The 12,499-nt window shown below is 58.4% G+C and overlaps 1 protein-coding gene across 1 annotated transcript; it reads right to left on the bottom strand.

Moving 5' to 3' along the window:
- Nucleotides 1–551: 551 nt before the first annotated feature.
- INSYN1 (inhibitory synaptic factor 1) lies at nt 552–12,489 on the bottom strand. Its single transcript, XM_002922989.4, has 3 exons — nt 11,616–12,489; nt 10,681–11,407; nt 552–1,331 (listed from the first exon to the last, which is right to left on the bottom strand). The coding sequence occupies exons 2-3, from the start codon at nt 10,834–10,836 to the stop codon at nt 609–611; spliced, it is 879 nt and encodes a 292-aa protein (XP_002923035.1). The 5' UTR covers nt 10,837–11,407; nt 11,616–12,489; the 3' UTR covers nt 552–608.
- Between the last annotated feature and the right edge of the window lie 10 nt (nt 12,490–12,499).

Here is a 12,499-nt window from a genome sequence, read left to right as displayed (position 1 = left end):
TCTCTGTCTGGGGGCCCCTGGGGGCCCCTGAGATGGAAAGGGGCGTGGGGTGAGGTTGTGTATCTCCAGGTCAGTTTGCCTTTGGGAAGGAGAGGCAAAAGTCTGCCTTGGAGTAGAAAGCATGGCGGGGAGTAGATGTCAATGATCCTGGGCCCAGATGGGATGACACCACCCCGAGGCCCTCAGTCCTGCAGTCGGACCAATGGTTAGCCCTGGCCTTGGGCACCGCTCCTTGTGAGCTGGCCACCTGCTGATAAATCCCCTCCAGGACAGGGTCCAGGCTAGCAGCTGCACTCCACCACTATGCTCAGGGGCCAGCAAAAGGAATCCCAGGTCAGGCCTCTCCCACCTAATTTACATACTTTTGGACACCCCCTTTCAGGAGCTCAGCGATGAAAAGGAAGGGTGGGCGGTTCTGGCCACACCTCTGGGACCTAGATGGTGAGGAGGTGTCTCTGTGTCTAAGATGAGCTCTGGGAAAGCTCTGGGGCCTTTGGGGCTAGATCCTTAGCATTTTAAAATTTTATTATGACTGCATCTGCTTAAATATATATATATATATATTTATAGCTCTATGTGCCCACCGCCCCCAGGCCCCTCCCCAGCCCCTAGTTTTTCCCCTTGGCTTTCTGTCTGGCAGCCGTGTAGGGCAGCAACGTCTGAGTGCTCTTATCTGACACCGTCTGGGTGCTGCTGTTCCTTGTGACCCTTCGGGTCTGCTCAGGGGCCAAGGGGTGGCCTGAGCGGTGGCTGGTCAATGGAGAGCGCCTTGGCTTATAGGGAGCCGGGGAGGGCTTGACGGGACCCACATGGGCCTCTGGACGGGGCGGCTCTGGGGAAAGGCCCCGCTCCTCTGCTGTCCCCTCCTCCTCGCCGTCCCCTTCCTCATCGTCACAGCACAGAGCGTGGTAGAGCACTTTGTCGCTGAACCGCACTCTCTCGCGCGTGCCTGGAGTCCGCTGGGGCAGCTGGCCCTTCGCAGGGCCAGCAGCGAAGGCTTCCTCACTGGAGGAGTCCGGGGTCTCCACCCGTGGCCCATTGGGGATGGGTGTGCCACCATTCATGAGCTGGTAGTCAGGGCCAGCCCCTGGACGGGTCAACTCGGGGCAGTCCACGGAGTCCGAGGGGGTGGATGCGTCCAGAAAGGAGCAGAACTCCCAGCTGTCCGAAAGGATGTCAGCTGTCATGAAGTCCAGGTGCCCCAGGTCGAAGGGGCCGCCCACGCCCGCCTTGTCACTGCTGGAGGTGCTGCTCACAGTGGCCGTGGTCCAGTCGTCTGGCTCTAGTTCAAAGTCGAAGTCCGAGGTGAGCTTATCGATCTGGCTCACCACCTGGCCAGGGAAGGAGAGAGGAGTGAGGGTCTAGCATCATGCGGGCGTGAGCATGCCCCCGTCCCACCCTGCTAGATGCCTGGCTGATGACCCCAGAGGACGGTCACAGGTTTGTCTGCCTGCTGAGGGCTGATGTTGGACCAGGGTGAGCACAGCTGGTTTGGGCCATTTCCGCATTTCCTACTCCTCAGTCCCTCCTTCCAGCCCTGCACCGCATCCACGCCCACATCGCTCTACCCCAAAGCCAGCCGCTGCTCTGGGCACAGCCCTGGTGCTCAGAGCTCCGTCTCCCTTGGATCGAGAGGCCATTTAGAGAGGGCTGACATTCCAGCAAGGCCACTCAGTGGAGAGATGAGCAGACCATGCTCGTTTGGAGAGGAAATGATACGGGGTCACCATGAGGAAGGCTCTGCTCAGGCTTTCCAAAGCATGCTGGGCCAGCCTGTGCTGCTGGTCAGCAACTGTCCCCGTGGGTCTCCACCACCGCACCCCCACAAACCCTGGAGCCTCCTCCCTTCTTCCGTTCCCTGCCCCCTGTTGAGTGGAGATCAACCGTGGCTCCTTGGGGAAGGAATAAGACAAGTGTCATTTGGTAAGCAATAAGGAAACCCCCCATCCCAGGCCCAGAGCTGCACCCCGTCCACCCCACATGAAGGGACATCTATACAGGTGGCCTGCCTCAGGACGCCCTTTCGCCTAGGCCCTGCTGCACAGAAATCTGGGATGAAGATAGTGCGGGGAAAGGGGACACCTCATCAGACATGTTGGGAGAGGACCAAGTAAGAGAATGAGAAATGATTCTGACCAAAACCAAAACCAAAACCAGCAAAACAACAATAGCCAAGCAGAGGGACCAAGAGACCCAAGGACAGGACATACACAGTGAGTCACCAAGCCCAGGATCCAACTCCAGGCGCCTCTCTGGTGCCTCTTCCCCGGGGTCAGAGCAGTCAGTTAATGAATTAGCTAAGGGAGTCCCTAGTCTCACGAACTTTTATGAGGCTGATGGCTGTCCAGGGTTGTGCTAGGTCCTCTGTGAGGGGTGGGGTGGGGAGTGCCCCGAAGTGCAAGATGGAAGCAAGGCCAAAACCCATGGGCCAAGAGGCATTTGGGCCAGTGGGAAGTGTACTTGGGCAGGGGTTGGGGGGGGGTGTCTGACAGTGACTGGGTCATTTTCCCTCTGAGGCTCAATTTCTCAATCTGCAAATGGGGACTTTGGGCGAATGGTTTATTTCCAAGCTTCCTTCCACCTTGGAGATTCTAGGACTCTGTGTTTATAGGGATGACCTGAGAAGCTGTTTTGAGGTGTCCGTGCCTAGGGATGCCACTCCCCACGGCCCCAGTCTCCAGGGGTGGTGGGGACACTTGGCTGAAGCCTGCAGAACTGGGGGACTCAGGACACTTGGGTTCCAGATTCAACTTAGATGTTGTTCTGTGTGTCTTTGAGCGAGTCCCATAACCTCTCTGGACCTCGACCACGTGAGTATGACGACCCCAGCCCTGCCGTCCTCACCAGCACTTCATGAGGAACAATGAGAAGGGCAGTGGAAAGTCTCCTTGGCCTCTGGTGAGAAAAGTGACATCATCTCTCATCTCTGAGCACCTACTAAGTGTCAGGCTTTCCACCCATGAGATCAGCATCTCCTGGGCTTCTAGAAGATGTGCCAAAGGCACCAGTAACAGGGGGGAGCTGCGTTTCCCACCCCCTCCCCCTGCTCCCCTGCAAGACTCCACACCACCGTGAGGTGCTGCTGTCATTTCTGGGCTTGGGCAGGCAATGAGGACAGGGCTCCTCTCTCCAATCCGGCCACCCCTTCTTATGCACCCCACCCCCGAGTGACTCCCCCCTCCCCCAGAAAAGCTTGCATCTCCCAGAAGCCCTTGCTCAACCTAAGCCCCACTTGAGAGAGGGGAGCCTTGGCCCAGATCAGGGGGCTCTCACACTGGGGTGCACCAGCCCACTCCCCAGAGTTTCTGATTCAGTAGGTCCCGGGTGGGGGTGGGGGTGTGGGGCTTGAGAAGGCGCATATCCAACGTGCTTCCAGGTGCTAATCCAGGGACATACTTTGAGAACCACTGGCCTGGGGCCTAGGCTTTAAGCCGGTGAAGACAGAACCTCAGGGCATTGCCAGCCTGAGGGGAGGCCCTGAGTCTCTGGGGCAGCCACACCCTCAAAGGAGACTCCCCTGACCAAGTTGAACCTGAGTCCGGGGCTGCAGAAGCGTGGGGACACAGCTAATAGGAATCTGCTTGAGTGACTGGCTGTGACCACGCAGGGCTGGCTGAGGCCAGGCCAGGCCCAGAAGCGGAGTTCCTCATGCCCTGTGAGGAAGGTCCGGGTGCACAGGGCAGAATCCTAAAGCCGTCAGGCCTGGACACACTCCTTCCCACCCAAGAAGTCCTGTTGCCACCTGCCATTCAGGCCCTTCCCCTTATCCATTAGAACGCCCTTCTCTGGTTTCATCCTGAGGGTGTGGAGGGACGGGACAGAGGGAGGCTAGGGGTCAAACCCCAAGTAGGCCACGTCTCGGCTAAGGAGCTTGAGGCAGGTGACTTTCCCTCTCCAAGTCTCGGTTTCCTCCCCTGTAAAATGGGGTGACACTCCTCTCCTCACCAAGGTGACAGGGACTGGGGTGCCTGGGTGGCACAGCGGTTAAGCGTCTGCCTTCGGCTCAGGGCGTGATCCCAGCGTTCTGGGATCGAGCCCCACATCAGGCTCCTCTGCTATGAGCCTGCTTCTTCCTCTCCCACTCCCCCCTGCTTGTGTTCCCTCTCTCACTGGCTGTCTCTATCTCTGTCAAATAAATAAATAAAATCTTTAAAAAAAAAAAAGGTGATGGGGACTAACTAGATATAGATGTGGCTTAAACTGCAGAATCATCATAGCCAAGCACTTAACAACCTTAAGGGCTCTGGAGTCAGACTTAGGGTCCAACCCTGGGCCTCACTGCTGACTGGCTGTGTGACCTTAGCCAACTTACCCAGCGTCCCTGTGCCTAACTGTCTTCATGAAGGGGAATTCTAGTTGTACCTACTTCATAGGGCTGTTGTGAGGATTTAATGACAAGATGTACGGGAAGCAGGTAGAACAGTGCAGACCAGATCAATACCCACTGTGTGCCAGTGGGCACTAATATGTGGCCAGACCCCTGGCACCCGGCCCAAGAGCTGATGGGAGTCAGTTCCTCACCAATGGAATGACATTCTGAGGGGGATGTTTCCAGTCCCTGTGGCGGAATAATGGGACATACTGGGCATTTCAAATCCCAGCACATGGGTGGCACTCACGTTCCCTAAAGTAGGTCTGTCTCTAGGGAGAGCAGAAGCAAGCAGAAGAGGTTCTAGAAGCCAGGCGGTAACGAAGCTCAAAGGCAAATCTGGCCCCGACCATTAGGGACAGGCACACCCAATAACAAATGACATCAATGAGCGTCAGAAAGGGGAGTGATGTGTCAAGCGTACCCAGACTGTATGCAGGGCTCCTGTCCCTCATTCCATGGGGCCAGTGGGGATGGCAGAGGGCAGGCAGGCCCCACCTTACCTGCCTGTCTGCTTGGATACCTCGAAATCTGTGATTTCTTTCTGAGATTTAATAATCATTTTGCCTGCGTGTCATTTGGGATTGTCTTGGAGTGCAGGGAAATAATTATATATACAGGAGGAAAGAGAGGGGGAGAGAGAGAATGGAGAGAGAAATGACAACATAAAAATCACAGAATCCCAGAACCTCAAAGCCAGAGAGACTGGAGACGCTGCTGACTTCACCCCTCTCACTGTGCTTGCTGATGGGGAAACTAAGGTAAGGCCCAGACACTGGATGGAGTGGAGCTGAGATCACATGTCAAGAGTCCGGGCACCTTAAGAACAAGAAATGCCTGGTCTAGAGGGGAAGGGCAGGGCTGAGGGCTGTTCCAGGCCCCATCCCGAGGGTGTCCCCTAGTGCTGTCCTGCTCACAGCCTCAGCTCCCTCACCTGAACCACTGTCCCCGTCTGGTGGCAGCTTCCTGTCCAGTTGTTGCTACATTCAAAGTACTTGGTAATCAGCCAACAGGACCACATCACCCCTCTGCTTCCAGCACTTCTCTGCTCCCCAAACTCCTGAGCCTCTCAAACACAGACCCTTACCAACTCTGGCCATGGTCCTTTGCTCTCCAGCAGGCAGCCACCACCCTGCCAGGCCTGGCTCCTCACCAGCCCTACCCATTCCACCGAGCCCGCTTCTGCCTCTGGGCCTCACCTGGAGTGCTCCCTCCTTTGCTACTCATCCATTTCACTTCCAGAAGGAAGACTTCTCTGATGCTCCATCGAGGACTGGCTCCCTATGATAGGCTCTCAAGGTACTCTGTGCCTTTCCTAAAAATATTTTCCAATATTTATCACTGCTACACTTTAATGTGCATATATGTTATATGATTGATGTCTCCCCACTAGACAGTAAGCCCCATGACGGGTAGGACTGGGAATGGCTTGCCCACCACAGCACCCCCAGTTTGGCACAGGGATCGGCACACTCTTTGCAAATACAGCCATTGGATGAGTGGATGAGTTGAGACAGAGGACTTATAAAAACTGCTGGGGGCTTCTTTCCTGAGAAGGAGTTTCACAGTCCTATCTCGCCTGCCCCAGGCCTCCCTCCAGCCCTGGCTGAGCCCCCACTCCAAGGAAGACACATCTGTATTCCTTAAGGCCCCAAAGCCAGGACTGAGGACCCAGGAGTCCCAGAACTGGTATCTCCCTCACCTGTGGCCCCTTCACCTCACTCGACAAGCCGCTACCTCCACCCCTCCCTCCCAGCTCCCCAGACAGCTGGTTACATAACTGGGGATCTGCATTATTTATGACCACTGATTATTTTTTAATTCTGTGATTATGTTATTTATTGTCTTCCTGGGGGGCTGTGGAGCTGGGGAGGGGGGAGAGAGTTGACTGTGATTCATGACTCTCATCCTGCAATTTGGCCTAATTGGCCAGGGAGCTTCGTGAATCTGTCCAAAGGAGGAGAATGCAAAGGGAAAAGGGAGGAAAGGAAGGTGAGAGAAAAAAAAAATAATAAGGAGAAAAACTCCGCACAATTCTTGCTGAGCTGCGGGTGATGGAGCTGACCCACTTTGGCACAGCTCTGTGGTCCCCAGCCTCTCCTGCACCAGCTGCTTCCTGGCTGGGCCACATTCATCTCACGCCCGCACGGCCCCTGGCTCTCCAGGCCGCCCCGTACACAGCCCCTTGCCCAGGGGACTGCACAACACAACTGTCAGAGGGCCTGCTCCCCGTGACAGTCAGGTGGGGGGGACGGACCCTCCACAGCCACCCGAGGTGGGCAGCTGTGTCCAGTTATGTCCCACCCACGGTGAACCCCCCATGCTGAGTGACATCTTGGGGAAGAAGACAAAGAGGCCAAGAAACTGCTTAAGATAAGCTCAACATCTCGAAGGCAAGGATGAGGGCCATTACTCCTGCCCTTGGGGCCCCCCAGCTGGTGGGGAACCGGGAGAGCATCGCGGAGGCAGGTTCCCACCCAGAATCACAAGCAGGAGGTTCCTGGAGAGCGTGCGGGGTTCTCACTGAGGGTATATCTGCATTTCACACCATGGCCTGCAAGGCTCTGTGTAGTCGGACTCCCTGCTCTCTCTTTGACCTTTCTTCCTGCTTTTCTTCTCCTGGTTCACCCCGCTCCAGCTGCCCTGGCTTCCTTGCTGATCCCGAACATGCCAAGTACACTTCCCCACTTCCTCCTCACGACCCTTCACTAGCTGCTCCCACTGCCTGGAAGGCTCTGCTCCTAGATATCTCTTCGTCTTGTACCCTCTTTCCCTTTGGGTCTCTGTTCAAAAGGCATCTTATGGGAGACCCCTTCCCCCCATCACTGTCAGTCTCTGCCCCTTCCCCTTCTGGTGGAAGAGGGTGGCGCTGTCTAACTGCGGGAGGTGCTGAAGTGTGCCAGCCAGGAGGCCAGGGGCCTGGTTCTGACCGCTCCGATCATGGCTAAGAACCTCACAGGACTCCAAAAGAACAGGGCCACACACGGAGAAAGGAGCCGGCCAGTGCAAGAACACTCATTAATAACATCTAAAAGATGTGGAACTATTCTGTGTTCATCTCTGTGCTACGTACTTTATATACGGTATGACATTTAATTCTTACAACAAGCCTGGGGCTGGTCACGGAGGCATGAACTTCAGTATCCTCATTTGCCAGAAAACGGAAGCCCAGAAAGGTGTAGTAACTTGACCAAGTTCACACAGCTAGGCAGGGGGCGGGGCTTGGATTTGAACCAGAGACCTCTGGCGGCAAGAGCCCGGGCTCTCAGCCTCTGGGCTGCGCTGCATCTCTGAGTGAAGATGCAGAGTTTTGCGGAGCTTCGAGAGCCTGCTGGGACTGGCCTGGCAGCCTGGAGTACTGGGGAACCTAGGAGAATGAGCGCTAATTAATGATCGACCGTCACATCCCTCCGCAGCAGTTTTAGCTTTCAAAGCACTTTTGCATTCGTCACCTCACTTAGTCCATTAAGGTACTTTCCCCAACCGAGGGACAGAACTTGCTTCCTATCACATGGGGAGCCCCGTGAGAGCTGCAGGAAGGGTTTGGGAGGGCAGGGGGAGGTATGGGAGAGGGAACACCAAAACCTTTCCGGCCGTGAATGCTAGCCCCCCCTTACCATGTGCCAAGCCCCAGAGAAATCCTCGGAAGAGCACTCTGAGACGGGAATGATCAGCATCCCCATTGCAGAGATGAGTAGACTGAGGCTCAGGGGCTCGGGGAGGAAGAGCTTCAGTATCTCTCGTCTTTCTATGCATTTCAGGCTGTATGCTCAAGAGGGTAAGGCGAGTTGGCCATGAGCAGCGGTGTGTGGGGCTAGGGGAGTGGAGCAGCAGCGGGAGGGCGGCCCTGCTCCTTCCATTGAGCATCCTGCGCTCTCCCCTGGCAGTCTTGCACGGGAATCTCATCTTCGCATCTAAGGGTTTTGCTCTCCTGAGATGAGAACCCAGCTCAGCGAGCCCTGAGCTGGTGGTGTCCGGGGAAGGGGGTATCATGAGCAAACAAGTACCTCTCTCTCGACCTTGGGTCTACTCACGCCCCCGGTGGAAAAATGCCACACAAAGGGACTGACAAGAGCCAGGGAGCTCCAGCTTTAGCAGCCCCGTTGGAGAGTCAAGAGCCAAGATCACAGGTTCCAGGGAACAGAGGGCTGCAACCCCTTACCCCAAACCAAGGCCTGGCACTCCCACTGGGCAACCCCATTCCTGACAAATCCTATCCCACAGGAAGTCAGCGATGGTGTCTCCTCTTCTGCCTGGGCCTCCCAGAGCCTCACCTGCCTTCCCCAGCCCTTGCTTCTGCCCATCACCCCATGTCCAGACCCTGCCCGGGGGGTGGGGGAGTTCTGAGGCCTGCCCCCCTCCCAGCTGGGTGCCATTGGCGGCGGGCAGGTGGTGGCATACGGGGTAGATGCTGGTTGCCGTAGCAACCTGCCAAAGTCTTGGGGGGAGGCACATGGCCTCCAGGGTGTGTAGGGGGAGGCAACCCAGCTCTCTGTCCTGGCTCAGGCCTTTGGGCTGCACAGCCTGTGAACCTGAAGTTCTGCTGTTCGAGACATGGGGGTGGCTGAGTGTATGTGCTGAGAAGGGAGAGAGAAAACATCTAAAAGATCTGCAAATAAATCCTAGTGCTTCTGATCTTGCTGCCTCGTCCCCAGAAGGGCCCCCTCCACCCAGAGCATCACGGCATGAGCGTAAGATCGCATCTCTAGAAGGCCCCTGTTAAAATGCAGAAAGGTCACCTGCCAGCCCACCTGCTCTAGCCTCAGAAGAGGCAACAGGAGCCTGAGTTCTAGTTAGTTCTTCCCCGGTAGGCTGTGTGATCTTGGATAACCGCCCAGCCCTTTCTGGGCCTCAGTTTCTTCAAACCAAAAATGGACAGGGCTGGTATGGATGACCTGTGAGATGTCTTTAAGTTCTGGATGGCTATGCCTGGGGGGACAGGGGAGGTGAATCCTGGAAGGTACTCAGTTGAGAGCAGATTCTGTGCTGTATGATTTGCAGGCCTAGAGTCAATCCTGGCTCTTTTCTGGGTGGGTTCTTTTCTGGCATAGGTCCCATGCCCGTGCCCAAGACTGAGACTCTGGATGGTTCCCATGGCCCTGATGGACCCACAGAGCATCTAGAAAAAGACGGAGTGGGGAGGGACAAAGGGGGGTTGTAGTCCTTTGGACCAATGAGGTTGGGGGAGGAGGGGTTGCTCAGGGGCCTCTGGCCTTTGACCACAAGGCTGATTCTGGGCTGAATGGCTGCCCCGCCCCCCCTCAGTTCATGTCCCAGCCTCTCCGCAACCCCTCTGCTCTGGATACAAGCTCTCTTCAAACATCTCCCGCTCCTTGGCTCTCAAGCCAGGCTGGAGTTGGCACCCACCATCGCCTCCTCTCCTCAATCCTCCTGGAGCCCCCATCCTCCTGCACAGCTGGCTGGGGAATGCAGGAACCCATAACTCCCATTAAATCACCCTCTCTGCTGTCTCTGCAGGGGCCCTGGTTACAGGGAGTTGAAATTTGCCTAAAGCCCACCTGGCTGGCATAATGGTACCCAGTGGGCAAATTCAGGCCAGCGGCTCACAACGCTGGTCATGCATTTTGGGCTTAAACGCAGCCCAGGGGGCAGGGCTGAGGACATGTGTACCTCATTACCCCAGCAATGTGGGAAGCAGTAATTAAACCGGGCTCCACTTAGAGAGACAGAGAGGGACAGACGTCCCAGGATCTCCTACCACCCCCCCACCCTGCCCAGCCCAGCCCAGTGTACACAGGAACTCTGGTATCCACTAGCAGCCTCCTGGACGCATTCCCACCTCAGGGCAGGGAGGCCATAACTGGCTTCAACTTTTCCAGGATCAAGGGTTCTGAGCAGCTGTGATTTCTGGAGAATGCTGAGTTGGGCCTCCTCGATAGGCCCATCAGGGCCCTCCCAGAGCAACTTCTGAGCAAGTCAGAGTCTGGGAAGCAGGTGGCAGGGTCAGAAGCCAGCTTGGGCCCCAGAAGAGTGTCTCCCACTAAGAGGCTATGGTGGGATTTAGTCTATATTTGTCTCCCTGGCAGCCCTGAGTCTAAGCACAGCACCGTGGGCCCACAACATGCGGCCCAAGCCAACTCTGCCACATTGGGCCCCTCTAGTCCTCGAGTGTGCTGAGATTTCTAGCAAAGCGGATTTGGGGGAAAGGAGAACAAGGAAAAGGAAGGACCCAGCGAAGTGACACGTGTGCACACGGCTTCGAGTACACACACACTGAAACACATATGTGAGAGTATCTTTGTGCCAGGCCCAGGAAAACTGGTCTGGGGTCTGTCCAGCCCCTCACTCACCTCCCTTAGCTCCTTGGCCACCTCCTTGAGTTCCTGCAGGATGCCCTCGAGCTGCCCGATGACCATTTTCATGCGCTGTCGAATCCGCTCCCGCTGGCCACCACTGCTGGGGTCGTCACTGGGCTGCCCGAGGTCCGGGGTGCCCCGAATGTTCATCCTTTACCACGTCGCTGCAGGCCTGCCCATATTCCCCCCAGCCGGGCACACGCTGCGTCTGCCTCCACGGAGCCCCCCTCGGCCAGGCAGAGCTCCACATCTTAACGGCCCCCCAGCCCACCCTGGCCCTGGGTGGCCCTCACCCAGCCCCTGCCCCCTGCCACCCCGCCTCCTCTGCCTCTGGGTGGGGAATGGGACACCCAGAGGAAGACAGCGTCTGACAGACGGGGTCAAGGTGAGGACACAGGAGGACAGGGGGAGGGGCCCTGGGTCTCAGGAGTGGCCTCCAGGACTTGAAGTGCCTGTGCCTGTGCTAAGCTGATCTCTGGCTGAGCCTGGATACAGAGGCAGGGGGATGACTCTGCAGGGACTAAGGGTAAGAGATGCCCTTGGGATGGGGAAAGGCAGCAGTAATCCCTCACAACTCCGAGGCAGTTGCAAAGGCAGAGGTCTCCGGGTGCAACTGACACCTGCAGAGGGACGGTGGCTGGGGGATTCCAGATGTGGATGTGGAGGGGGCTCCAGATGTGGGCAGCTCTGAAAAGGGAGCTGGACGGAGAAGGGCAGCCCCCTGCAGAGAGAGCAAGCCTGGCGTCAGCCCTCCCAGGCTGCAGCANCCACCCCCCCCCCAGCCAGGCCTGGTCCCGCTGGTTCGAGAGAGGGCCACTCCAGTCGTCGGTCCTCCCTCCCAGTGCCCCCAGGGTGCCCCCACTCCCAGCGGACCCTCCCTTCCCCAGCCCCGCCTTCCCTCTGAACCCCCGCTCTGCTCCCGGACTCACCAATGGTGGGGACACCGGTCTTCCTTCCCAGCAGCGTCGGGGGCCAAGCCCCAAGAGGAGGTTGGGGGGCCCCCAAGGCTCCCTAGGGCGGGCTTCCCTCTCTGGACCCTTCGGCCCCTGGCCTCAGGGAGGTCCTCAGAGCCGCCACCGGAGACATCTGGACGGTGGGAGGGGGCGGGGCCTCCGCGCTCCAAGGAAGGGGGCAGGAAAAATCTCCCCTAACCCCCGCCGTGCTCCGGGTCGGGAACCAGCGAGGGTCCGGCGGGCTCGGGGCTCCGAGGCCACAGGTGACCCGGGCGCAGGGCGACCAAGGCGACGCCGGGCCGGTCCCAGCGCGTGAGCCAAAGTCAGAGGGATCGGAGGGCGGCGGGATCCCCTCAGCCCACGCCCGGCATCCCCCGGGCTCGGCACAGTCCGGGATTCGCTCTGTCCAGTCCAGATCGGCCGGCTCCGGGCGCCACCGGGGTCTGCCTGCCCTGCCCGGAGTGAGCGGGCGCCGCTGGGCGCCCGGGGCGCGCTCAGCCCGGACCCAGAAGGTCCGCGCTCCGGCACCCCCGGCTTCCGGAGCGGCAGCGAGGGTCGGCTGAGCCCGACCCGGGTCTCCGCCGGCGGCGAGAACGCTCCCACCGCTTAGTCCGCGGTCGGAAAGGTCCGGAAGCCTCCGGGCCCCGGGGGGAGGGGCGGCGGCAGCCGCGGGGACCGAGTCCTCGCCGGGCCCGGCCGAGAGGGCGCGAGGCAGGGGGCTCAGCCGGGCTGGGTTCGGCGGCCAGGGCGCGGGCGGCAGCGGCGCCGGGCGGAGCAGAGGAGGCGAGGAGAGCGAGAAGAGGAGCAGGCGAGGCGCAGGGAAGGGAGGGGAGGGGGCGCGCGGCCGGCCGGGCCGGGCC

The sequence above is a fragment of the Ailuropoda melanoleuca genome, chromosome 5 (genome assembly GCF_002007445.2).
Source record: "Ailuropoda melanoleuca isolate Jingjing chromosome 5, ASM200744v2, whole genome shotgun sequence".
Classification (NCBI taxonomy): Eukaryota; Metazoa; Chordata; class Mammalia; order Carnivora; family Ursidae; genus Ailuropoda; species Ailuropoda melanoleuca.
The sequence above is the reverse complement of the archived record's forward strand: the minus strand, read 5'-3'. Positions and strand labels throughout refer to the sequence as shown.